Here is a 27,841-nt window from a genome sequence, read left to right on the forward strand (position 1 = left end):
GACAGCATGAGGATTTCAAAAAATTGTCCCCCACGGGTTTAAAGTTTTTTCTATAATTTTTGCTCTAAAAGCTCTGCACCCTATGGTGCCGCCACGGCCACCGAGAAATGGATGTCTCGCAGGCCGCTTTCCCAAACGGTGAAGGGCGGCCGGGCGGCTGTGAGACCGGGGAGCATGCATGGACAGATTCCCCTACAGGGCGGGCGTGGGCTCATTCTGCCCCGCTGTGCCCCACTCGGTCCCTGTGGACAGCCGCTTATGACTACGAGGCAAGCGGCGAGGACGAGCTCAGCCTCCGGCTAGGGGACGTGGTGGAGGTCCTGTCCAAGGACGTAGCAATCTCCGGAGACGAGGGTTGGTGGACGGGTAAAATCAACCACCGGGTCGGGATCTTCCCCTCCAACTATGTCACCTACCAGCCCGCTATCTACCGTCTCCCCGCTACGAGTGGGTCGGTGGTGGTGGGGGTACCCGAGCGGGTCCCGAGCTCGCCCATCAATATCCCCTTCAGTGAACTGGTACTAGAGGAGATCATAGGCGTGGGCGGATTTGGCAAAGTTTACCGGGGCACATGGAACGATCAGGAGGTCGCAGTGAAGGCGGCTCGGCAAGACCCAGACGAGGACATAACGGCTACCGCCGGCGGTGTTAGACAGGAGGCGAAGCTTTTCTCCATGCTGCTGCATCCCAACATTATTAAGCTGGAGGGAGTGTGTTTGGAGGAGCCCAACCTGTGCCTGGTCATGGAGTATGCCCGAGGCGGGACACTGAACCGGGCGTTGACCGGAAGGCGCATCCCTCCACACATCCTGGTGAATTGGGCCGTACAGATCGCACGCGGGATGCACTACCTACACGAGAAGGCCGTGGTACCCATTATCCATCGGGACCTAAAGTCTTGCAACAGTAAGCAAAGATTGAAATTGTGTGTGTGTGTTTGTGTGTGTGTGTGTGTGTGTGTGTGTGTGTGTGTGTGTGTGTGTGTGTGTGTGTGTGTGTGTGTGCGCGCGCGCGCGCTTGGGACAGAGAAATTTAGATGAACACTAACTTTTGGAGAAAGTCCCCACGAGATCCACCTTTTGTACATGCAGCCCATTCTCCTTTATTAAGTAGGACTATTAGGCATTTTCAGGTCGGTTGTAACCTCTTCTAAAAAAGGAATTTAGTTTAAGATTAATTTAGTCTAGACAATCTCTCCATCCACATGTGTACACCTGTCACACAGACCGATTTTTTTTAACATCATATTAGTGGCATTGGGAAATGTTTACCTCATGCTTATAGGTTATCAGGAAAGCATAGTTTGTAATTTTTGCATAACCGGGGTTGCTGAATACTCATAAATTCACATCTACTTTACAACAGCTCTGCCCTTTACTCAGGCCTGGAGCTTTAAAAGGTCTGTGGTTGTATGCAGTGGTGGGGGATACCATCGAGAGGATGTGAAATAAAGTCAAAGTTTGCTCAGCTGGGCTGCCCTGCCTCCCTCCCCTGCTCTCACCCCCCCCTCTCACCTCCCCCCCATCCTTTAAAACACACACCCCTTCCCAGCCCCCTTCCCCATGCCAAGCTGAAATGTTGTTCAAATAAAGTCAGTGATTTACCAAACACAACCAGACACACTCGGCCCACACTGTCAGGCCATGCGCTCGTCCAACCAGAGCTAATACCAGAGGTCATGGGGTAAGACGAAGTCAGACTGACCTATCAGTCACAGTATAATAACAGAAACAAATATTCACTCTGGAGTTTTTTTTGTCAGGCAGGAGTTGCTTATTTAGAAGGGGTTGTCTGAATAGTTTTCAGATTGCTACAAGCATTCATGTTTGGAAAAATAAATTAGATTGAGACTTTTGTTGGCAACTTAGTTATAGCAAGGTCATGTTGTTGGAACTTGGTTCAGTTCAGTAGGCCAACAACTGTCTGTGCTATTTCCTTCATGGACTTGTAATTGACAACAGGCCAGCAAACTTAGTTTCCCAGGACTGAATAATGAATGGACGAGACTTGATGAGAAAAAAAGAGTCTGAGTCATATACCCACTTACAGAGTTTGCCCACCTCAACTCAGGTGTGTTTATGTGTGTTATATGACTCCAAATACCATTACTTTCTTTTGTGATCAGAGGCTCTTATCAACCTGGGGCCTTGTGGGGAGCAGCTCTAGGCGGACTGATGTCTGTTTATCTCCAGCTGTGAGAGTAAATGTGTGAATATAAACAAAACATGTCAAATGTTCAAAGAGCAGGGCCTTGTGTCGATGAACAATGAAACACATGTGCAGTCCGGTCCTACACACATATTCCCTGGGAACATGACCTTTTATACATGGCTAAAAATTCAGCAAATAAGAAGGAGGAATAGTGGACACACATGGCTAAAAGGTATATTGTCAACCCTCACAAGTATCTATGAAGCCAAGAAAATGGTAACAGTACATTGCAGTAAATCCAAAAACCCATCCAGACCTTATGTCAATAATGCAGAATACAGTAATGGAGTTAAACAATGCTTGTAGTTGATGTTTGTTTTTTTCTGCGCAAAATTAAACCCAATTAATGTTTTTTTAAATGTGCACATACTTTTGAATGTGGACAATGAGTCCTTCTGTCTCTGGGGGATGATGGATTTTTCAAACTATTCAAAAGCAATACTTTTAAATAATGCATTTGTATGTGTTTATTTAGCCCCTGATGCCATGTGATGAACATAGTGGAAGAGCCCAACCCTAAATGTAGTCTTATAGAAGATGTTAATTATAGGGCAGATGGAAAGAGAGGATTTAACTGCTGTTTAGACTGGTTGAGCTAATCGGATGTTTGGAGAACATACACAAACAATCCCCCGAACGGGCTCAGTGCTGCAAACACAAGTCACTGTTTGTCCTGCCACTTCACTGTGACATAGAGACAGCCTAAACTTTAAGTAAAAAGGGTGGGGGTTTAAAACTAAACTTAATAGACACACTTCACAATGTGTCTAGTAGTGCAGTTCTGGGCTCTAATGAAATACATTTTACACAAAGATTGTAGGCTTGTGACCAACAAAAACATTCAATTTAACCTCTTGGCATTTGTAACAGCACTGCTAGTTGCAGGTAAATTGTCCCAGGGTCAGAAGTCTGAGCATCTGCAGTCAATATACAGACTTATCTAAATAAACAGAGAATGAACTAGGCAGCATGTGTTTGCCTTGAACCAGGGCAGTGAGTTCACAAAGGACTCTCTCCTAAACACGAATGGCATCCTGTGGTGTGTTTTGGGTTGTTTTCCCAGTAACAACCTAGAATTATGCAGCTTAAGAGAGAAGTTGTAGCATCTGTTATAGTGTTTGTCTTAGTGTGCGTTAGTCAGTCTAAAAGGATCAAATGAGTGAGAATTATCCTCACAGGGGGTCAAAAGAAAATTGTTACATTGAAATAAGTGGTTGTTAATCAACAATCTGTCCCTTTTTTAATAATTAATAAGGAAAACCTCTGTTGGTGTGGCGGCTTGTCTTCTCTTGGTACATATCGTTATGTTGTTTCACTCCAGTGTTCTCCCCTTATAAAACCAGGACATAGACAGGTACATAATATAGAACAAAACTTCTTCAACTTCACTCAACTACTATTTGGCCAGCCATTTATCAACTCGCAGTACATGCTCCACACAGACAAATACAGCTATTTGATCAATGATTAGCCTGTAAAGTAATATGTTGGAAGTCAGCAAGATTTGTCCAATCTCTTTTGTGTTTTTCAACCTAATCTGTAAAATCCCAGCCTGCAGGGAGGAATGTTGCTAATGAGGGATAAAAGCTTAACATACGTTTGCACAATGGACTGGTCAAGCAGCGGTTGCTAGGCTACTGTGGCCAGAAGAATGGCTAGGACTCGGAGGGTCTCAAAGCCCTCGTTTTGTTTTGTTCCGTTCATATTTAATCTCCCAGAGAGCAGCGGTACTCTTTTATTGCCACAAACTGAGGGGGTTTCCCTTCCTACTTTGTTATTTTTCTCCTTACTTACCTTCCATGCGTCGTTCCTTTTTGCCCCCTTTTTCCCTTTATTATTATTCATGTCTTCTTCTTGGCCTACACAAATGTCCAACTTTTAAGAATAACACTGGAGTAGCTATTTCTCAATATTCACCAGCATATGTCAAACCAAATCAAGAATGTAATCTGCCTTTGCCATAGAGCTCCAATGACATGCAGAAAACACTGTTTACTAATACTGTTACATTGACATTCACTCGTTGGAATAAGCATGAGCAATGTAGCTTGTTTTGATAGTGGCTCCATGACAGGCAGACGTCACTGAGCATGCCTAGAGTTGTGGTTTCATGTTGTTTACACAGCTTTGCTTATTTGACTATAATAAGCTAAGAGGAATAAACAACACTTGCAGTGTTCATTGTAATTAATTTGTTCCCTAGATGCAAAAGCCTGGCTCTTATGTGTTTTTAATTGTTTTTAACTTTCAACAGAGGCATAGATGCTTAACTTACATCAGGCTCTGCCAATGCAGACAATACTTGTTAGTACTATAGGAGACATGTGTTCATCATTGAGGTGTTCTTTGGGATTTGTTGATAACAGGCTTTAAGGGGGTTTGATGTTTTCCATTTCTTTCATTTCACATATTCATATATTTTTCTGTAAATATGCCGGGGTTAGCCAGCTGGCAAATTTTCAACAACAGGCCTTTGGCAAAATGTTTTAAAACCAGTGAGGCGATGACAAACAGCGCATTGAAGAGAGCAATACAAACATCATTTTCAAGACAGTGTACATTCCATGCAGAGCAACAGAACACATCACAACCTTATATCCAATATACAACCAATATCCACTGTTTGATACATTTAGCTGTGCAAGCAACACACAGTATATTGACACAGACATGTTGTGCAGCAATCAAAGCTAGACTTATTATTTACATTATTTGTTTGACCATTTCTGTCTTTTCCATCTTTCATCAACTTTGATTTAATGGACTAGGACTGGTAGTTAATCATAGAGCCAGTAGATCAGAGAAAGAAAACTTACTGAAACCTGGCCCTGAGCCAGCATGCATAACCCACATTAACTTTCACATCTTGGTGTGTGCAATGGTATGCCAGGAATGTGTGCTTGAACGCCACTGAAACTGATGGCAGTTCCGTTCGGAGCGTGTGCAACAGCATTCTCCCATCAATCTAAAGCTATTGTTAGACTTCATCACACCGTCCCTGTTTCCCTCTCTCTTTCTCCCTTGCTCTCTTCTCTCTCTCTGCAAACACATCATTCTGCATAACTGAAGACTGGAAAAAGTTATAAAGCACCTAGAGGATTTCCTTTCATATCCTTGCTCTGAATTTAGTACACAAGACAAAAAAGTCAAACGCGGAGAGAACATTTGTTAATTCAAGATTTTAAAAGGATGACAATGACGCCAACTAAGGACACTATTTTATCCTGGTAGTCGCAGCAACCAGTGTGGAGTCCTATGGCATGTGCAGATGACAAGTTAAGTTTAGGTTTCTTTTGTAAACTCAAAATTCATTTTATAATAAAGAAATATATATCCCCTCTGAGGGGTTAGGGTTAGGGTCAGAGCGAAGGGTCAGCCAAAGTGCTATTGAAATATGAATTCAAAAGATAGAAGTTATAGACAGACTCTTAGCGTAGTTGCATCTTCCATTTCATATTGCCTGACAGATGCAGTTATCTTACATTTTTGGGTTTCCATGTGACCCACTTGAGTGGCAACATTATTGCAAAATAGCACCTCTTGAACCCTGTTTTCAGTACTAGCTCAAAATTAGCAAAGCACAGGAGAGAAAACAGTTAGTCTTGATAAAGCTCTGAAAAAATATCCCTAAAGAGAATCCTTTTCCCCCTACTGTAATATTTCTGTTTTATTGCTCTACTTTGGGAATCAGTAGAATCGTAGGAGGAAAAGTTACCAAAGCTTGACTAAGTGTCACAGTGCAACTTTTCTCAGGCTTCCCACAATTACCCCTGGTGACACACAGACAGTTACTGCCTGTCTTTTCTCTGACAAGAGAATGGGCAGAGGGGAGAGAGGAGGAGTGGAGATGCTTTCACTGTGTTTTTTATGACCTCTCCCTGACTGCACCTATTGTTGCAGGGCAGGGTGAAAGGAAAAAGGTCCACAGCTGAGAAGAGCTGCCTTCTGTATCAGCCAATCCCCTCCACAGCTCCCTAGCACATTGATAGATGCTAATACAGCAAAAAGTACTAGCTGTACACCTTTAACATTTGTTATGTTTAAATGAGCCTTGTTATGGGCTAATTCAAGCCGTAACTGCCCCAAACTAGGGAAGGAAGAGGACAGACAAAGAGCAAGTGGCCCGGAGAGACGTGACCATGATGGATGGATTTAGCCAGCCATTAGCCCTGATCCTTTTCCCATCCACCAGAATGCCTGGGGGTACTCTCATTTCAACAGTGAGAGACAGACCAGTCGGGGAATGTTTAGTCTGTTGGCACAGTTAAGAAAATACTGCCACGTCAAGTTAGTAGGCTGCACTTTACAGTAAATGTGTTCCATCATTGTTTAGATATGCCACTCAAAAAACTAACGAAAGCCCAAGGATTGTGCTGAAAGTGGACTGCATTAGTATCAGATTACCATTTAACACATTTGAAAGTTGTATTTAATTGTTAACATCATGTCTGAGAAGCATGCATTCTCACAGCACTGATGCTACAGGGAAAAAGAGAAATTTAAAAGATGTAACTTGCTTTGGTTCGTTTCTCAGTCTTGCTACTCCTCCCTACTTAACTGTACATACTTCAACATGCATATAATCCTTTATGGATTGAGAAAACTGTGATAAAAACATATGACAATTTAAGTCAGGAAAACCCCAAAAGTGAAAAATATAATTCTAATACAGATTTACTTAAAATAGACTAATTGAATGTTTCCTGCAACTGTGCATCCATGTCTTTTTATAAGACTGTAATTTTAATTTATCACCTGTTTGTGAAATTTCAGCTGCTTCAGAGTTGCAGAGAGTAAAACTTTAGCTATTTTACGTTTGTTGAAGAGAGAAGAAAAAGTCATGAAAAAGTCATGTTTGTCCCAAACATTTTTTTTTATTTTACCTTGAGAGGGGGGGGGGAGCAATGGGAAGAAGCGTGGGACCTACTTTGAAGGCAGCAGCTCTGCTTCTGATGTCCCCACTGTTCCACCATGAAAGATGGGCTGCCTGAAGATCCACTGTTGGGAAGGGGAATTAAAAAGGGGTTTGGCTGAGGGTGGGGTCTGCCTTGGAGGCATAGCCATCTCCAGTTGCAGTGCACTGTTGTCCACTTCAAAACATTTTCTTTTCTAAAGGGTGAGAAAATATAGACTGAGAAAAATCACTAGAAGTAGTCGGTCTGAGCTAAAATTGATGACCAATTCAAGATGTGAGGAACAGATAGTAAATCAGCCTGAAAATAAGCAGAAAATGGAGAATATGTTCCATTCAATCTTTATTAAAACACCAAACAGGTTTCACATATTGTCATAACATTTGCAGCTGGCACACCTAATAATCCAACAGTAATAATGACATAGTTGGAGGCTACACACAGCTGCATGTGTTAATTATAGGAATTCAAGGTATCCTTGCAAAATATTTCGGTGCTAGACTTTGGTTGAGAAGTTAAGATTTGTTTTTCCTTTGTTTATGGAAAAAACAGACGGAAAAGACTCTTGCTGTTTAAATCCCTTAAAACAAAAAGCTGCTCGCTGTCGCTTCACTGTCTTCATCGTGTTAAGCCCGCCTCTAGCGCGTTGGGAGGAAGCCCGTTTGTGATTGGTGCTAAAAGCTTTCGAAGGAAGTAAATTGGGCCAAACAGTGGTTGGTTCCAGACGATTCTGCAGGGCATAATCAAAACACGGGCAGACTAGACTGGGTTCACCCAGGCTGAAGTTAAGTTGCTTCGCCCATGGAAATGACCCTAGTACCAGCTGTTATGTTGATGTTGTAGCTGATGTTTTCTGTACGATTTCCATCTAGTTTATTGTCTGTTAAGTTCCTATATATCAAATAGTGAGTTAAAGGAACTGATGAAAGGGTCTGTATTTACTGCTTGCCCTGTTATACTATTGGAGTGCTCATGTTTGACCTTCCAGCGCTGCAGCAGTGCGTTCTCTTGTACTCGGGACATAGGAGCTTCAGTTCAGAACACAGCCGGCATGCCTGTGCAAGTGTTGTCACTGCCGAGTGCCCACTGCTGTAACGATACAGACACTCTGTCTGTACTTCTCATAACTTCTGGGTCACAATGGTGGACCAGAAGACACACTAAAAACGTTGTGCAGGTAGGAACTGCCAATCTACTGACTTCATACAGTCAATTATGTTCGGTTTTGAAAGAAACTCTGGTCCAGAAGCGCCTGCAATTAAGGGTGTATTCACACATGGAAAGTCCGTTAGTTCACTTGCTTTGGTCCAGACCAAATAGAATTTGGATTTTTTTTTTTTGATGTGGTCCACTTTCATATTGCCCCTTTTGCAAGTGAACCAGCATTACGAAGCAAAACCACACGTGATCTGAGGTCATTCATTCATTGGACAGACATTCTGGGGTGGAGAGAAGCAGGAAGAACGAAGTAAAAACTGCGAATTTATCATTGATATAATATGGGGCTAAAAATAATAAAAATGCCTACATCTAGCCTATAAATAAAGAAGAAAAACATCAAATTATTGTTGTTTCATATGGTTATAATATGTAGCCCTATGACAATGCCACATTATGTGGCTTCTAGCCTACGATGTGAAACATAATTTTTACTGTATTTTTGCTGCTGGACGCGCGGCTCGCGTGAAGAATAGGCTCAAACTGAAACACAGCTGATTAAGCTGTGTATCAGCTGGGTGTCAGTTCGGCGCAGTTCAGCACCAAACTGACACGGGGACAGTATTGACGGTCCCGTTGGGAAGAACAATAAAAACACACACTTCATGCAAAGCGCAGCGTGAACCTGTTGGCACTGTAGGCTACGGGAGACGCTCCTCTCCATCTGATCGCTGAACATATCAGCATGTGTACGCCGCACGCGTCATTATCAAATGTAATATTTTCGCTCGGGGCTCCCGGTCAAACCACAACTAATCTTCCTAACAATGGCGACAACAACACTTTCCCATGATGTGAAGCTGATGGCGATTTATTAAAAAATAAAAGAAAGAAAAGGCGCAGTGCTTCCTGCAATTGGGTCGGATCGAGTCCGGCCAAATTCACACCACAAACGAACTGCAGCAGAGTTCGTTTCGAAGCGCATCGAGACTACCTCTTCAGCTGGGTCTCGGAGCGTTTGTTTGGTCCGCCCCCGAGTGCGATTGCTGTATTCACACCTGTCTGAAAGATGCGCACCGAAGGTGGAAGTGCACCTGAGTTCGTTTCAACCGAACTAAACACAGCATGTGTGAATACACCCTAATTGTACAGCCACTGGAAACAACAACGTAACTCAAGTACGGCAGATTACAGATTTAAGGATGTAGGATTCATTACTTTTCCTACTATAATCTTGTTTTTACTGGCATGTTGTATTTAGTCTGGATCAAAATCACAAGCACAAATAATAATTAGGTTAAAATTACCCCACCTCCCCTTGGTAAACATATCCGATACACACAGGCTGTAGATTGTCTGTAGGAGCAAAACAATACTCAAGACTGACTTATCCACAGCCTCATTTTGCACATTAGCTCAGATGTTAAGGCTTTAAGTTTGCTAACTATACTGAAAGACAGTCTCTGGATCTATGTTTCAGTGTAGGGTGGGGTTTGGCCTGGGGCTCAACTTTTAGGATGACCCCAAATACAAGTCAAGCAGAGTATCTTATTCTGCTTTATGTATGAGATTTTGAAGGTAGTGGACATGAATATGGATTTTGGCTTATAGCCTAAAATGTTTTTACAGTAAAATATATATATGTATATATTTGTAGAAACCAGACAGTTAATTGTCGAAGGTCCACTAACAACACTTGTTTTGGACAATCATTTCAGACTCTCTGTGTTCTGACGGGTTATATTGTTTTAGATTACGAAACCGGTTTGTGGTGTTGCCCATTGTAGCTGGTGCATATCTTAGCCACAGTTTGCAGTGTGCACACTGCTCTGTGTTTTGTGGAATGGTAAAATTCCAAAATATCTGCAAATTATTTGAATTAAGTGACCTTTTCTTCTTGTTGATAATGGCTTCCTCCTGCTTCTAGCTGTAGCTTTATCTGTATTCAGGCATGCAAACTCGTCACCTTTCGGCGAAATTCGCCGTTTTGGAATCGAAATTGGCCATCTATGTGATTCGTGGAGATCCGTTGAGAAAATATTTTTTGGAGGGGAGGGGGGGGGGGGGGGGTCTGATGGCCAGCACTGTGTGTGTGTGGAGCGGAGCATGGACATGGAGTGACCATAGTGACAAACTATGATTGACGGATGTTAACTCCTATCATATGAGCTTTGACGGTCATTTGGCCAATCAGGAACAGTGTTTGTCATTGAGGGGCGGTGACATCAGTCAGTCAGAGCGTCTGTAGGGAAGTTAAAAAAAAATTCTCTCCGAGTCATCGGAGCGTTCAAGCAGCCGCAGTATTATTATTTTACCGTGTTAATGTGCCTACTAGTGTTGCCACCCGTCCCGTTTTTCCCAGAATTGTTCTCTTTTTTTCACCAGCTGTTTCCTTCGTTCAGTAGCCTAGTTAAGGCCGTTTCACACGGGCCGAGGCGTTTGTTGCGCCAACTAATGCATTCTCAATGGAGGGGCGAGCGGGGCCGGGCAGAGAGAAAGTGCAGCGGGCAGGGGCGGTCTCAACGATCTCGGGGCCCGTTTCAAGACCCAGTGTGGGGCCCCCACTTTTCTTTTTTTTTTTTTTTTTTTTTTTTAATAAATAATGCTTGTGCATGCTCCCTGCGAAAATAGAAAAAAAGATTGTGGAAACCATTTGGTTCATATACGGATTATGAGATAATGGGCCCAGCAATTTTCTTCTCAAAGTACACCAGATTGATGAATTTTACTTTAAAAGGTTGCATTTTTTTCTTCCGGGGGAGCATTCCCCCGGACCCCCCTACAAGGTACAGGGTTCCCACCTCAGTCTCCTTATATATCCTACTGTAAAAAGCACTGTAGATGTTTATGGTTATTATAGGTCATTACACTGGTCAGTCTGAACTGGTAGCCTAATAATGGCCGAGCCCTCCGCCCCAAACATCAAGTGTCCCTTTTTTTCCTAAATCCAAGGTGGCAACCCTAGTGCCTACTCGGTTTATGTGAATCACTTTTTAAATACATTCACAGAGTTTGCCAACCGTTGTTTTACAGCCATTTGCATTGATTTATGCGCATGCTGGTTAACGGCCGCGGTTGGCGGATTGTCACTGCAGATTAACATCCAGACCCCCCTACCGGTGTTTGTTTTCGGACTTCTCACCTTTTTCATGGCTTATGAGTTTGCATGCCTGTGTATTCTGCTTCGATTACAATCCCGTCAGACAAGCCTCCTATCCATTCCTGCCACAGATTGGCTTTTCATGTAATTCTGTTTATTGGTAGGTGGATACTACCAGTTAAGGTGCATTAGCGTTAGCGGCAGGACCCTCCTCTCTCGGTGTACAGGTGGTTTTGTGATATCAAACTTTCATCTTTAAATTGTTAAATTTCTATAAAAAGAATAGACAGAGATAACCATTGTAATACTGTAGTTGTATCGCCTATCCCCTTGACAAAGTTGCAGGGTTTTCTGCATTATTACCTGGTTACAGACGTAAAATTTAAGTGCGATGTTTCAAAGCTTAAAAGCTTATAACTAAAACATTTTTAACATGCAGCTTTTTCCTGTAGGTCAGGGATACATTATGATATGGAGCTACTCATTGAGCTGCTGAGATGAACCTTTCTTTGAAAACCTTAGAAATAAGAACAGGGTGAAAAGGTCATGGAGGTGGATTTCAAAGCATGTGCTGCTAGAGGTGAGACATCAGTCAGTCTCATCTTTACAACCTTTATGTTATTATAAGCCAGTATCTCGTAATTAGATTGGATTCCAACATGGTGCCGCACATGGATGCCTGGCTGTTTTTTTTTTGTTTGTTTTTTATCTTAAAGAAAATATAACTGCTCATATTATTCATAATATTTTGCACTATGCAGATTAACGTATATTTTACGTTAATCTACTTGCCTTATGCAAAACACTTGTATGTGTCCAAGTCAACGTGCCTGGCAATAAACAAATTCTGATTCTGATTGGTTAAGACTGCTTGTATTGTATAGCAATTCTTGTCATTTACAACGTTGGAATTCAAGACGTGTGGAGTAAGGTTCCCTTCAGAAGTTGTTGGTGGTGCTGTACAATGGACTCAAAATGGCGGGCTGAAGTTGAAAGGTGTTTTGGTGGCATAACGTCAGCGTGGAGTCATGTAGACAGGAGCTTGGTCTTTTATCTGTTATTTCTAGAGGGCTGACACTGAAGTACCATGAAGCCACAAAGAAAGTATTTGGCATGATACTCTATAGGCCAATCAAGGCAGACAGGGTTTATCCCAAAACCACTGTTCTTCTAGGTTGTGTAACCAACCCATCATAAGTCATTATAAACCTACAGAGCCTGCTGGGAGGAATCTATGGAATCACTAAGAGAAGACTTGACAACAGGAAGTAGGAGTATATCACTGGTCTAGTGAAACCTGTTTGTAATGGAATTCCCATTGTTGTGGCCTGGGTAGAGGATCCCCTCTGTGCCCTGGGCTAGTAATGGCACAGATTCCCCATGTTATTAGTGGAGACTAGGAGTCAAACACTACGGTTGAAATGCTGCAGTGTCTTCAGTGCAGAAAAAAGGGAGAAATTGGCTTGTCATAAAATAAGGAGACATTCGCTTTTCATGTGTTTTGTGTGTTAATTCATTCGGTGGGTTGATAGTTGAAGTAAAATTGTCACTTTTTGACAAAGAAGACAAAATACTTATTCCTTTTATCCGACCTATACAGTGGCTTGCAAAAGTATTCATACCCTTTTATGTGATAAACCAACACAAAGTGGCGCAACATTGTGAAGTGGAATGAAAATGAAACGTGGTTTTCATTTTTTTTTTTTTATAAAAAAAGCTGAAAAGTTTGGCGTGCAAAAGTATTCAGCCCCCTGAGTCAATGCTTTGTACGCCGTGTTCCAAATTATTATGCAAATTGGATTGAAGTGTCAAAAACATTGAATTTTTAGTTTTTCAATTAAACTCATGTATGATATTGTGTCTCAGGACGCCTTGGATCATTTAAATTAATCTCATACACCTGTGATAATTAGTTTGCCATGTGAGCCCAATCAAAGGAAAAACTACTTAAGAAGGACGTTCCACATTATTAAGAAGGCCACATGTTTCAAGCAATATGGGAAGGAAAAAGGATCTCTCTGCTGCTGAAAAGCGTCAAATCGTGCAATACCTTGGACAAGGTATGAAAACCTTAGATATTTCACGGAAACTTAAGCGTGATCATCGTACTGTGAAGAGATTTGTGGCTGATTCAGAGCACACACAGGTTTGTGCAGATAAAGGCATAATGAGGAAGGTTTCTGCCAGACAAATTCATCGGATTAGGAGAGCAGCTGCTAAAATGCCGTTACAGAGCAGCAGACAGGTATTTGAAGCCGCTGGTGCCTCTGGAGTCCCGCGAACCTCAAGGTGTAGGATCCTCCAGAGGTTTGCAGTTGTGCATCAACCTATTATTCGGCCACCCCTAAACAATGCTCACAAGCAGAAACAGTTGCACTGGGCTCAGAAATACATGAAGACTAATTTTCAAACAGTCTTTCACATTCTGCAAATTCAACAAATCACCATTTTTAGTTCTTTACAACCTATAAAATGTTTTGAAACATTTTATAGGTTGAAACTCTGTTGTGCATAATAATTTGGAACGGTGCATTTTGAGTTTTTTATTTTTGAAAAAAATACTGTTGTCATTGGGAGGTTTGTTCAATAACATTTGAATCATACTCTAACGGTTGATGACTTGAAAATGATACTGACTGTCATTTGCATCGACTATTTAGGAAAATCTGAGAAAAATATCATTTGCATAATAATTTGGAACGCACTGTAGAACCACCTATCGCTGCCATTACAGCTGCAAATCTATTGGAGTATTTCTCCACCAGCTTTGCCCATCTACAGACTGATATATTTTGTCCATTCCTCTTTGCAAAATAGCTCAAGGTTCAGATTCAGCATCAGATTGGATGGAGAGTGTCTGTCAACAGCAATTTTAAGTCTTTCTCAATAATCTCAATTGTTTTTAGGTCTGGACTTTGACTGGGCCATTCTAACACATACCTATGCTTTGATTTAAACCATTTCATAGTAGATCTGGCTGTATGTTTAGGGTAGTTGTCCTTCTGGAAGGTCAACCTACACCCAGTCTCAAGTCTTTTGCAGACTCTAACAGGTTTTCTGCCCTGTATTTGGCTCCATCTATCTTCCCATCAACTCTAACCAGCTTCCCTGTACCTGCTGAAGAAAAGCATCCCCATAGCATGATGCTGCCACCACCATGTTTCACTGTGGTGATGGTGTGTATAGGGTGGTTTGTAGTGTTAGTTTCCGCCACACATTGCATTTTACATTCAGGCCAACAACTTCACGTTTGGTCTCTTCTGACTATGCATGGCTTTTGGCAAGGGTTGGAGTAAGGTGCTCTGTTCAGATGAGATCAAAATTGAAGTTTTTGGCCTTAATGCAAAATGCAATGTCTGGTGGAAAACTATCACCCTGAACACACCATCCCTACTGTGAAACATGGTGGCGGCAGCATCATGCTATGGGGATGCTTTTCTTCAGCAGGTACAGCGAAGCTGGTTAGAGTTGATGGGAAGATGGATGGAGCCAAATACAGGGCAGAAAACCTGTAAGAGTCTGCAAAAGACTTGAGACTGGGTGTAGGTTGACCTTCCAGAAGGACAACTACCCTAAACATACAGCCAGATCTACTATGAAATGGTTTAAATCAAAGCATAGGTATGTGTTAGAATGGCCCAGTCAAAGTCCAGACCTAAAAACAATTGAGAATATTGAGAAAGACATGAAAATTGCTGTTCACAGACGCTCTCCATCCAATCTGATGCTGAATCTGTAGTTCAAGCTATTTTGCAAAGAAGAATGGGTAATACATATCAGTCTGTAGATGTGCAAAGCTTGTAGAGAAATACTCCAATAGATGTGCAGCTGTAATGGCAGCAATAGGTGGTTCTACAAAGCATTGACTCAGGGGGCTAAATACTTTTGCACGCCACACTTTTCAGTTTTTTTATTTTTTTTAAACCACGTTTAATTTTCATTCCACTTCACAATGGCGTGCCACTTTGTGTTGGTGTATCACATAAAATCCCAATAAAATAAATGTACGTATGTGGTTGTAATGTGACAAAATGTAGAACATTTCAAGGGGTATGAATACTTTTGCAAGCCACTGTAAATAATGTTACGATGTTGGAAAGTCAAATAATGAGGTACGCACATTTTCGAGTGAGCCTTGCAGACTGTTTTGGTTGGCTCTGCACAAGTTTTTTTTTTGTTGACTGGCTCACAATGACATTACAGTCAGCCGGACCTGTCTATATGGTCATGCCGCTGTATGCATTGATCATGCCACTTCACGCAGAACTTTTTTCTTCTTTCTTTTTTTAAAGATAATTTTTTGGGGCATTTTCAATGCTATATTTAAATGTTATAATGCAGAAAGACAACGCTGAAATGGAGCAGAGAGGGGAATGACATGTGGAGACTGCAGAGTGGGTCAGATTTGAACGGGTCTGCTGCGAGGACTGACCCTCATGGGGGGACGCTCTAACCACTACACCACGCGCTGATGAAGTTTAAAGAAAGAGCCTACATGTGTTGTTTGTGTTGAATTGCATAATGGCCTGCAAGGTATTTCTTTTCATTATAGATTAGTCGTTTGTTTGCTCTACAAAATACTGCAAATAGTGAACAGCACAAGTTCCTCACACCCAAGTTGATCAAAGTTTGTTCTGTCTGACTAACAATCTTAAGACGCTTAGAGTTATTAAAGTTTATCATCACGTAAAATAAAAAAGTTTAGAAGCTTGAACCAGCCAGTGCATTTTTAAAGACTTTGACAATGGAATCAATCATATATGCAACTTAAACATTATGTAAAAAGGAAAAAATTGTATATTTTCATAGTCCCAAGGTCTCCAAGTCTGATATGTCTCTGAAGTCAACAAAAATCCCTCTTCCCACCCCTCCTACATCTTTCAGTAGATATGTTCCAGTCTGAACACATTTGTTCTGTAACTGCTTACAAAGTATTCTTATGTAGCATTGAATATCAGTTTGCTTACTGTAGTTAAACAAACGCCATCTGTGTCTCACTTGGTTACAAAAGGAAACACAAGTGTATTATGGGTAAATGACTGTGATTGAGAATGGAGGCAAAGGCTTGTTTGTGCGTGCGTGTGTCTTGGCAGGTTTTAGTTTGGTGCTGCTGTGTGGAGGAGTAAGTCCAAGGTCAGTGTGTGATAATACACTGCATCTACTTCATTCAGCTTGGAGCTGACATCAGAGAGCCTCTGGTAAACAAATAGCCTTTAAACCACAGAACTTTTTCCACTGTTCACACAGTGACACAGTGAGTGAAGAAACTCCAATGTCTTATCATTACATCCTTTTGTTCGCCATGGGAATATAACCACCAAGTTTTTGATGCCAGTGATACACTTTAGTTGTTGTATTCATCCTTGCTGCTTAAGTCAAATCACCAAAAGGGACATTTAGACCCTTAGGTCTTAGTGTATTTGCTGGATTTAACATTCTGTAGATAAAACACAGCTGATAAGACATGTTAACGTTCACCTGTAGTGGTAGGACTGCATGTAAATAATGAGAGACAAAGGAAAGTTTGCAATGTGAGGAGAACTTGGCAGAGGCAGAAAACAAATGTTGGAAAATAATACCCAAGAAGATGAAAAGATCAGAGAGTCTGCCTTGGCTGTTGATACAGCACTTGATGGAATAGGCTGCTTCTAGTTGTCAAAGAGATAACGGAAGTATTTGGCAGGTGGTGGATCAGAATACATTGGAGAGGAGTTTATGATTTTTGTAAAAGTAAGATTGCACGGTAAAAAGATGTTACTGCTCCCTGGTCGTGGCTGGCAAAGTTTCAAAAACCTCAAATGCGCTGAATGGCGGGTTGATTTATGTATGTAATAATGATAGAACCCGTTTTTACTGTTATCTGAGGGCATATTGTTTTTAAGTTTCTGTTGCTGGTTTTTCCTGTTTTGCTATTTTGTCTTAGCACATGTTCCACAATTAATCAGTAACTCATTGATAATCAAATATATATATAATTTTTTTTGACTGTTTGTCAGACAAAACAAGAAAGTACAACATTCAAAAATGATTGGATTATTTTTGTTTTTATTGAACAAATTACAACAATAGGCAGATTAATTCATCAATAATGACAATGATAATTTTAGCAAGAGAACATTTTTACCCATACATGACTTGGTTAATAATATTTAGAATGGAACAGGTCTGGAAAATATATGATTACCAAATTATTATATAAGAAAATATATGGATTTGACACATTTGATGTAACATTATTAAATGGATTTTTAATTCAGCACATGATTGGCTTTGTGTGGATCTTGACTTAAAATGTCAGTGGGTTTTGGTTGTGGCTTCACTGTGGCAGAACTCTCAGGCCTGGTGGTGTTGTGTTACATGTGGGTTTTTCGAGGGTTCCGGCTGTCTTTTAATGTGTTGAACAGTTTTTAGGACCTGAGGACAAGGGCTTTGTGGTGCTGTCAACCTTGTGTTTCTACAGTAATACATGGCCTGCATACCTCTGTTGGCCCTGTTGAATATCAACTATCATCTCCTCACCTGCACACACAGTCCCCCTGATCTGTGTCCCCCCCACTCTTTGTATCTCCCTTTTCTCTTTCACTGGCTTCTATTCTTCCTTACATCTATAACTCTCTTCCCAATCCTGTCGTTCCACTTTTCCTTTTTCTTTCAATCACTCGTCGCTTGATACACACTTTCCGCCATGTTAAAAACGCACTCCTTTCACACTCTTGGCCCTCTTTATTTTTCACTTATGAGGTCCAATGTTTGTCTGTGAAACTTAGCTTTATTTACCTTATTTTATGCCTTCATGTCACTCTTATCTATAACAACCCCCCTCTCTCCTCCTCCCCTTTTCCTTTTTTTCAGTTTTATTATTTGAAACGATTGAGAATGACGACATCTGTAGGAAGACCTTGAAGATCACAGATTTCGGCCTGGCCAGGGAGTGGCACAAAACCACAAAAATGTCCGCCGCGGGCACCTACTCCTGGATGGCCCCCGAGGTCATCAAGTCATCACTCTTCTCCAAAGGCAGTGACGTCTGGGGGTATGACAAATAACACACACAGACCAAATAATACAACATCTACTCTCACTCATTTGACTGACATTATTCCTTCATCATTTGTTATAAAAAAATTCTTTCTTGTCCTTTCTCTTTTCATTCCATCAACCAGCTATGGTGTGTTGCTGTGGGAGCTTTTAACCGGGGAGGTTCCATACCGGGGAATAGACGGCCTGGCTGTTGCTTACGGTGTGGCCGTCAATAAACTAACCCTACCGATCCCCTCCACTTGCCCTGAACCCTTCGCCAAGCTCATGGAAGGTAAATTAACAGGAGAAGGATCAACAGACAAGAGCATAACATATTACATATGACATTACATTACAAACAGGACAGTCAAATCTGCAACCAAAAAAACAACTTTTGTAAAGCATCAGACTTTACAAAACTCCTTATTCTTTAATTAAACATAACAGTAAAGCATAACATGGAATTTGTGTTCAGTCTCTCCTAAATGACATAAACAAAGCTTTTTCTACTTTGAGAAAACCCTTAACCCGTCTTGTGTGTATCCAGAGTGCTGGGACCAGGACCCCCACGTGCGTCCCTCCTTCTCCTGCATCCTGGAGCAGCTGTCGGCCATCGAGGAGGCGGTGATGGCCACCATGCCTCAGGACTCCTTCCACAGCATGCAGGACGACTGGCGTGTGGAGATCCAGGAGATGTTTGATGAGCTCAGGAGCAAAGAGAAGGTAAAGGGGCTGCTAGATGGTCAGATGCTTAACTCCCTCTCCTCTGTCACACACAGTGCAGAAAGTTGGAAACATGACCTACAGTCCATATAACAAACCTCCTTACCTTCATGCATGCACTATTTCCTTCTCTTTTCTTTCAACGGAGGATGCTTGTGTACGTATTCCATTATTAAGATTTGCCCAATCGCATAGGGGCAGCAGCTTTAACGGACAAAAAAAAGGGTAATTGGTTACTTTCAGCGGACAAGCTAATCGCACGTTTAACAAAACGAGCGATTAATTCAGAGGTGCTTTGGAGAACTTCCCCTTGTTAAGACCTTAATCTGCTTCCTGTAAAAGGCTCCCGTTGCTGGCTTAGAGAGGGGGGTTAATTAGTGTTTGTAGAAACAGCAGTATCAGCACACAGAGAGCTTTGTCAACAAATGGTGAACTGATTGACATGTATACTGAAAAAGGTGTTTTTTGTTGTTGTTTGTTTTTAAAGCTATAGTGCGTAACTTTTTCATAAAAAATAATTTCTGTTACGTTCACGCCATCGCCAAACAAGCTGACATAAAGTTGATTAAGCTCCACAAAACTATCTCTGTATTTCCCAGTATGGCAGCGTTTACAAACTATATATATGGCCACCCCAATACTGGGCGAAGGAGCCCAGAAAAATCCCAGGAAGCGCCCAAGAAATGTTTCAGTTGTTGATTCTACTGCTAAGAAAAGTATGAAAGTTTTTAGTACGTACCCCTGTGTTGTGCAACTTCCAATCATCCAGATAATTCACTTAGAAAATTGGTACAATCTGCACGGCTGCATTGTGACAAAACCCTGCACAGTTTGCGCCGTCTACAAATCTTTCATAAATCAAGAGAATAAAGAACAGTAATGTAGCTTGAGCGTTAGCTAACATTTTCCCATCGCAGATTTCACAAGCTTACTTATAGAATTAGCCACAACGTCAGCAGATTTCCTGTAAACATCCCACAGTAATCTGTGTCTAGGTGGGTGGCTGAAACGGCTTGACTGTAAAGCTGCTTTATGGAAGTCATCCAGTAAGGATTATTATTACTCAGCTGAGAGCAATTAAAGAGAAAATAGAGCGAATGAAGAAAAGCTAAACAGTCGTGTCTCCGCCCATGGCTTACTCAATGTAACGGCCTGAAGCAGCAGGCAGTAATCTCCGGAATCTAACTCATTATACACAGTTATCTAATATACGCATTATGGATGTCTTTCTGTGATATGAAGGGAATTATAAGATGTAGTTCTATCCATTTGTCTTTATGCAATGCTTTTTCTTCTGTGTCCTAAAAGAGAATAGTTTCTATACCTTAATATCTAACTTGACCGTGTGTGTAGGACAGCTACTGTTCATTAGAAGGGAAATGTTGACAATAAGCTCAAATGTAAAGCAGAAACATCACTGTAAAATGACCTTGCAGTCAAATAGCTATCCAGTTGGCTAGAAAAAAAAATCACGCAGCAGAACCAGAGATATCGTCTGCCTCAAGCAGACAATAGAAATGGCTACAGAGATCTGTTCACTTCATTCTAACTTGACGCCCACACACTCAAGTGTCATCACTTAAGGCAATTGATCAGACTTCATAAGGCTCCATCTTTAGCAGCTGCAGAAGACTCGATACAACTTGTTTTAGCATTAGTAACTCCCAAAGACCAGTGAATGGACTTGAGTCAAATCAGAGTTCCCCTTTAAAAGAAAAGGTGTCTGAAGGGTGTCAATAAAGTCGAAACCAAAATATTTCACTTTCTCTGCTTTGCCAATGTAGTGGTGTTCAAGATAACAAAAACGCATGCACATCATCATACCTTCTCCGGCATTTACAGGCTGTGTCCGGATACTCATTTTGACATCAATATGTCTTTCGTAAATTCTGTATTGCTTCTGTATACTTCAGTGTAAACGGTCCGACGAACCTCGCATACACAATCGATCGTTAAGTAGACAGTATGTAGTATATAGGAGGGCCGTTTCGAACACAGCCCTGTTCCCATTCCCACGAGTCCATTCGCGCACACATTCATACGCCGATAGCAGGCTAACTATGGGGGAGCAATTTAGGGTTCAGTAAGTGTCTTGCTCAGGGACACTTCGACATGTGGCGGTGGGGATGGGGGATCGAACCACCAACCCTGTAGTTGAGGGCCTACCCACTTCGCCACAGCAGCCCATAGTCTGAGCAAACATCTTGTCTCCCCTGGTTGCTCCTAGGAGCTGCGTTCCAGAGAGGAGGAGCTGACGCGGGCCACGCTGCAGCAGAAGTCTCAGGAGGAGCTGCTGAAGCGCCGCGAGCAGCAGCTGGCCGAGCGCGAGATCAACGTGTTGGAGAGAGAGCTCAACATCCTCATCTTCCAGCTCAACAAAGACAAGCCCAACGTCAAGAAGAGGAAAGGCAAATTCAAACGCTCCCGCCTTAAACTGAAGGATGGAAACCGCATCAGCCTGCCCTCAGGTGACTCCTCCTAACACATGGGTGGACTCTGCTTTGTATCTGAAATTTAATTGAAATTGAAAATGTGTTTTTTATTTCGATAAAAAGTCAAAGGTCAGAAAAACAATGAAACAAGTCAACAGACATGATACAGTAATATTTACAAACAATGAAAAGCACTGTTTTAAAAGGACAGTGTTAAAGCCTTCCTTAGTGACTATTTAAATTTGTTGTGTTTAATTTCCTTAAAAATCAAAGTCAATTCCAGAACTGGAGGAATCATGTTTTCCACACACCACACTATCAAGTGGCTCATGCTGTCAATAATGAATGAATTCAGTTTTAGTAATTGTTTCATGCGTACAACTATGCAACACCTCAAAGTCAAACAAGTCCTATCAGGAATGCAGTGTATATTGCTGTCCTTTTTAAAACGACAATACAAAGGGGCGAAAGAAAATCCTATTATCAGACATTTGTATACAAAAAATAATAATAATTCTTAATCCTTAACAAAACATAGTGGATTTTTCCAGGAATAAAAAGTAGTATAGTGATTTTTAATCCATATTTATAGAATTCAGAATCTTGTCTTCTTATCAAGGCTTAGCAACGCTTCACACATCCAGTTCTAAACAACCTTTCCATTGTTTCATTGTGTTTCAGAGATCTGTCGAGTAATTTCATGAAAAATTGGCACTCTAAAATCATCAAATATGTTTAAAAAAAAAGGTGTATAGTGTGTGCCTGTATATTGTTTGTTCCAGTGGTGTAACATCTGCATTGTGTGGGGAACATTTTACGAAGGATATAAATATTGTTGTGTGAACTCTCTTAATGTATCTATGTGCATGTTAAAGACTTCCAGCACAAGATCACAGTGCAGGCGTCGCCCTCCATGGACAAGAGGCGAAGTCTTCACAGCACCAGCTCCTCTCCTCCCAGCAGTCCCACACTCATCCCCCGACTACGAGCCATTCAGCGTAAGTTCATTTTATTTGAATTCTTTTCATATTAATGTGAGGCCTGCTCCACTTCTTTGTCAGTATTCTTGCGGTCAGTACTTGTCCAGTTGTATTTCTTGGTCGGATTATAAATCAAATCTGCTTACTTAAGAAATATTATAAATCTGAAGAAATCCCATCGTCTCATGGGAACAGCGTTATTGACAATGACAAGAGCCGTGTGAACAAAAGCTCTAGAAGCACAAGCGGTCTGCCAGTTGTTTGAACAGTTTGATAATGTTATTAGTCACACACCGACGCCCCTGCAATAACCGGAACAAATTCCTCTTGAGCATTAACGGGAGATCCTGATTTTTAGACTGAGGGTGCAGATTATTGCTCAGAATCCCAGCATGTGTCACGATCAGCCCTGATGAAAGTGATTGACAGTGATCAAAGTTATGCAAAATGGTCTTTAAATCCAAGGGAGAGGTGCAAGGTATGGCAAGGTGATATGTTCCCCAGAGAAAGTTACCTGATTATGGATCAAACGTTTCAACATGGATTTAATCCATGCAGAGAAAACCACTCGCTACACTTGTTATGGAAAAACGGCTTCAGATTTTTTAACAGCCATTAGACTTTCCTAAATAGAGAGTGAGTTATTTTGTCCCGGAAAATGTATTTTTCACAATCGGTACATGTTCTTGTCTTATATTTAAAAACTAGATAGATACATGCAATGCCCATCACAATACCAGTGAAAATAGGGTTAGGGTTAGTTCATTCATGCTCTTAAATATATCCCCATACATACTTCTCAGTTCTAGTTTTACTTTTCCATGCACACTTGAATCCACTACATTTGCAAGTCAATATTGTGTATTCTGTACTCAATCTCAAAGGGCAAATTTTGAGGCAGGTATATAATACTAAAAAGGTATTCTATTCAGGTCTGCTGAGGCAAATGAAACAAAACGTCTTTGTTGTTAAGGTCCTGTATTCAATGGTCTGTTTCACAGCAGGGCAGAGCTGGGAGCCTGTTAACTACATGACTTGAATCATATCGCTCATGTTGGGTTAGCGATAACATATATGTTTCCCTTCTCAGTGACGTCCCATATACGGAGGGACAGTTTGCATGTTTACCAACAGGATGTGGATCTGACCAGCGAGTTCACAGGCTACTGTGGGCTCAGGAGCAAAGGCAAGCTATTGACTGCCAACAGGGCAGCATGGGTGTTGACTACACTATGGGGATGGTTGGCTAACTTTGATAATTGAAAGGGTTTGATGTCTAACAGCTTGCCGTCTGTGGGGATTGTATGTGCTGGTGAGGATTATAACAAAGCTTTGGTGTTTGCTTCACAGGTACTCTACTTCACCTTAGATCAAAGGAGGGACTGGCACATGATGAGGTTCATGCCACAGATTTGGGCTTAAATAATTGGCTGCTAATGAAAATATTTTCCTAGTTTCTTAAATGTTGGCCCTAGTCTGTTGCCCTGATGTGTTTGGTGGACTCTGCTGTCCTTCACACCTTCATAACAACTTCACAGTGACTGACCCACTCCTAAAGAGCTTTTTTTAACAACTGTTATTTGGTGTCTACGTATTTATTTAGCTTTTGGATTTTACATGGGCAAGGGTTTAAAAAGTTTGTCCAAAATTCACTCTGAATCTTCCTGAATAAAACTCGGCTTATATGTATATATTTTTGGGACTTTTTAACAACTCTTTGATTTCATAGCTGGAGAGAGAGGCGAACTTAAAAAAATTGGCCTACAGAGAGTTTACACTGGGATTTTACACATTACATAATGGCTTCTATTATTTTACTTAACTGTCTACAGTAGATTCCAGACAAAAGCTTGGACAGCTGCAGTTGTTTAAGTCTGTGCTAACACTTGTGGCCTCTGTGTTAACAGTGACTCAAGATGAGAGCAACCGTACATGGGGCCGCAGCACCCTCTGCAGGCCAGAGGAGTTTGATGACGTGAAAAAGGGAATCAAGAAGAAAGGAAGAACCTGGGGCCCCAGTTCAGCACAGAGCAAAGAAAGGCCTGCTGTTGCTGAGAGGTACTGTGCCCAGACACACACACACACACACACACACACACACACACACACACACACACACACACACACACACACACACACTACTGTACTTGTGAGAACCCTCATTGTGACTATTCATTCCCTGGCCCCTATAGCCAACCAAAGTTAAATCTAACCCCAACCATAATAGTTAACGATTAAACTTTCCTTTGAAATAGGTTTCCAACTAAAATACCCCATCACCCATCCCCCCCCCCCCACACACACACACACACACACACACACACACACACTCACTGAAATGTCATGTTTTCTGATCTGTTGTTTTCAGAGTGCGTCCTCTGTCAGACGGCAATAACCCCTGGTCCACCAGTTTGGTCAAGTCGCAGAAGTCTGTCCCCCTCTCTGCACTGTTTGCTGAACAAGGTGAGCTGGAAATCCGTTGTGGTGGTGCAGGTTTTGAATTTTGAATTGATGTAATGATCTTTTGTATTTACTTATTTGAGAGATCATTGTGGACATTTGCCAAGCATTTGTTATGGACAGTTTGTTTAAGTGACTAACTTGTGTTGTTTGGCACAGCAGGTTTTAAAATCTCAGTTTTTTTTAGTGCTAGTTTACGTTTCCTTTATTCACACTCCAGGTTTATCAAACAAACGCAAAATAATTCATTGTCAAGTGGCAGCTACTCTTAGATAACCAAGTGATGCTTGTATAGGGGACAGAGAAGGACGGGCTTGTTTGTACATCGGTCCATCGGTGTTTTGCTGATAACGCTGGATTTCAACTTTTTTTTCTCTCTCTATTTTTTAGCAGGGGCCGGTAAAGACGAGCCATACTCCCAGGAATGTCCTGACAGCAGCTCCAAGCCAAAGCAGCTCAAGTTCCCCAACCAGGTGTACATCGATCTACCTCTGTGGAGGGACGAGCAGCAGCAGCCTCAGAGCCCCGCGGTGGGAGAGGCCGGGGGGATAGGGGGGACAGCGGGTCAGGGCGGCCCCCCAGCAGAGAGCCCAGAGGACCCCAACACTAACACATCCACCTCCTCCTCCTCCACCACCCCACAGCACACCCCCACCAACAGCCTCAAGCGCGCGTCAGCCGGCCGCAAGACCGACTCGGCACTGTACGGCTGCGGCTCTCTGCTGGCTTCGGTGGTGCTCGGTTACGACATCAGGGAGGCGCTCAAGACCTCGGGGGAGGACTGTGAGCCGCCCCAGCGCGAGGAGAAAGAGAAGAAGAAGAAGGAGGGCCTGTTTCAGCGTGCCACCCGATTCCGCCGCAGCACCTCCCCACCGCCGCCGACTGGACGCCCTCCACGCAAAGAGGAGGCGTTCCCGTTAAACCACACCTCCCCCTCCTCCTCCTCCTCCTCCACCTCCTCCCAACCTGTCAATCTCATCTCCATGTCAGCCATCATGGAATGCAAATCCACCAAGTGTCTGGTACAGTCTGAGGCGGCCGTGTCAGACCCGGGCCCAGCCAAGGCTGACCTGGTGGCTGTCAATCATCTCACAGAGCCGCCCAGACCGGGCCCAGCAGCAGCATCTACTGAAGGACAGAGTAACAAGACTGCAGCTAACACGCTAACGCCAGTGCAAACCCAAAGCCAGCCACCAGACAAGAGCAACCACAACACGGGAACACGTCTGCGCAGGAAGAAATACACCAGCAACAACAATGGTCAGTAGAGCATGACTGATTAGTCTGCTGGCAGGTTTAAAAGTTGTCCGATAGACGCCGATGTTAACACTTTTATTTCTCCTTATGAAGTGTAACTGGTAACTTGGTTTTAACTGAGAAATAATGTACATTTTTAAATATTCATTCTTTATGTCTGATCTTCAAAAATACATTTTTGAATGATTCGATTTTACATGATTTTTTGGCCAATTAAGACAAAGGTCTTGCACCAATGTTTGAAAGAAAATTTTCTTAAAAAGTACAACGTTTTTCCTTTAATTTCTATCTTTCTATCTAGGAAAAAATAAGATTATTTTTACATATATTTTTTTTAAATACAAATGTAATCAGCTGATATATCGGCTATCGGAATTGTACCCCCTAATATCTGAATCGGCATCTGCCCCAAAAAAACTATATTGGTCTAGTGAGTGATGCAAAACCAAGGGGAAGGGAAGAAATCGGGTGGATACGGTCTTAAAGAAAAAAAAGTACCATCCAAATGTTCATCTCCCCTGTCTTGTTTTTCCCAGCCAACGGCGCACCCACCCTGCCTCCTCCAGCCACGCAGAAGAAGCAGGAGAGAGAGAAGAACAGAGAGAAGCCCTTGGCCGGAGGAGAGCCCTTCACCAGACCACGGCCCGTGTCCTTCCGGGCCAAGCCCCACGCCTGGGCCCTGCTGCGGGGACGCAACAAGAGCTACTCCCTGGGCCACTACTCTGGAGAAAAGGCAGCACAGAACCTGAGTGTGGTGCTGACCTCTGATGATGTGGTGGGGATGGGCTGCTCCCTGCTGGACATGGACACAGAGGGCCAGAAGAGAGACTGCACCGTGCCGCTCTGCCGCATACAGAGCTCCCCGGGGAGGCCCTCTGTCTTTGAGCTGGAGAAAGGGTTCCTCTCTTAGAAGTCAACCTGTCGTGGGCGTGCTCATAGTTCATCCTAGTCAAATCTAGAGCCTTTCAGAACATACAGAGAGAGTTCTTTTGGCCCAAAGCTCCTGGAGGGTTTAGAACCGGGCTGCCTTCTTTCTTTCTTTTTTTTAAATATTACTTTAAAAAAAGAAAAATAACTAAAACATGGAACCTGCTTTGTCTTAGTTCTACAACATAGTGATGACAGTGTTTCTGGTACGTAACCAAGTGTGAGACTTCTATGAGATGTCTGTGTCACAGGGGTCTTAGACGTTGCAGCCTTGTCCTTCTTTCTACACACTGCCTTGTGTCATTCTAGAACACACACACACACACACACACACACACACACACACACACACACACACACACACACACACAGATACACATAGTTCCAAAATTTGAGCAGAACATTCCAGAGCTGGATCAGAAGCTCTCCTGCATATGCCTTGGTGCTCGACTGCCATCTATATTCGCTCATCTCTCTCTCTTTCCCTCTCTCCCTTTTTGTTACTCTCTCGTTTTGTCGGTGCAGCTCAACGTTGACCGCTGCTGCAGCTTTCGCAACACAATACCCTCACCTTTTTATTTATATATATATTTTTATAGGTAATTTAATATGAAGAGACTTGACCTTACCTTAGCAACCAGCAGGACATACATTCCATGT

The 27,841-nt window shown here is 42.2% G+C and overlaps 1 protein-coding gene across 1 annotated transcript; it reads left to right on the forward strand.

The window, feature by feature from the left end:
• Positions 1–107: 107 nt before the first annotated feature.
• Positions 108–27,554, forward strand: map3k21 (mitogen-activated protein kinase kinase kinase 21; the record flags this gene model as incomplete). The annotated part of the gene is made up of 10 exons (XM_080036257.1): positions 108–906; positions 18,235–18,415; positions 18,546–18,694; positions 18,950–19,125; positions 21,353–21,593; positions 22,433–22,555; positions 24,445–24,595; positions 24,906–25,000; positions 25,388–26,257; positions 26,791–27,554. The coding sequence occupies 10 exons, from the start codon at positions 108–110 to the stop codon at positions 27,162–27,164; spliced, it is 3,159 nt and encodes a 1,052-aa protein (XP_079892383.1). The 3' UTR covers positions 27,165–27,554.
• Between the last annotated feature and the right edge of the window lie 287 nt (positions 27,555–27,841).

The sequence above is a fragment of the Ammodytes marinus genome (assembly GCF_949987685.1).
Source record: "Ammodytes marinus genome assembly, chromosome: 11".
In the NCBI taxonomy this organism is placed as follows: Eukaryota; Metazoa; Chordata; class Actinopteri; order Uranoscopiformes; family Ammodytidae; genus Ammodytes; species Ammodytes marinus.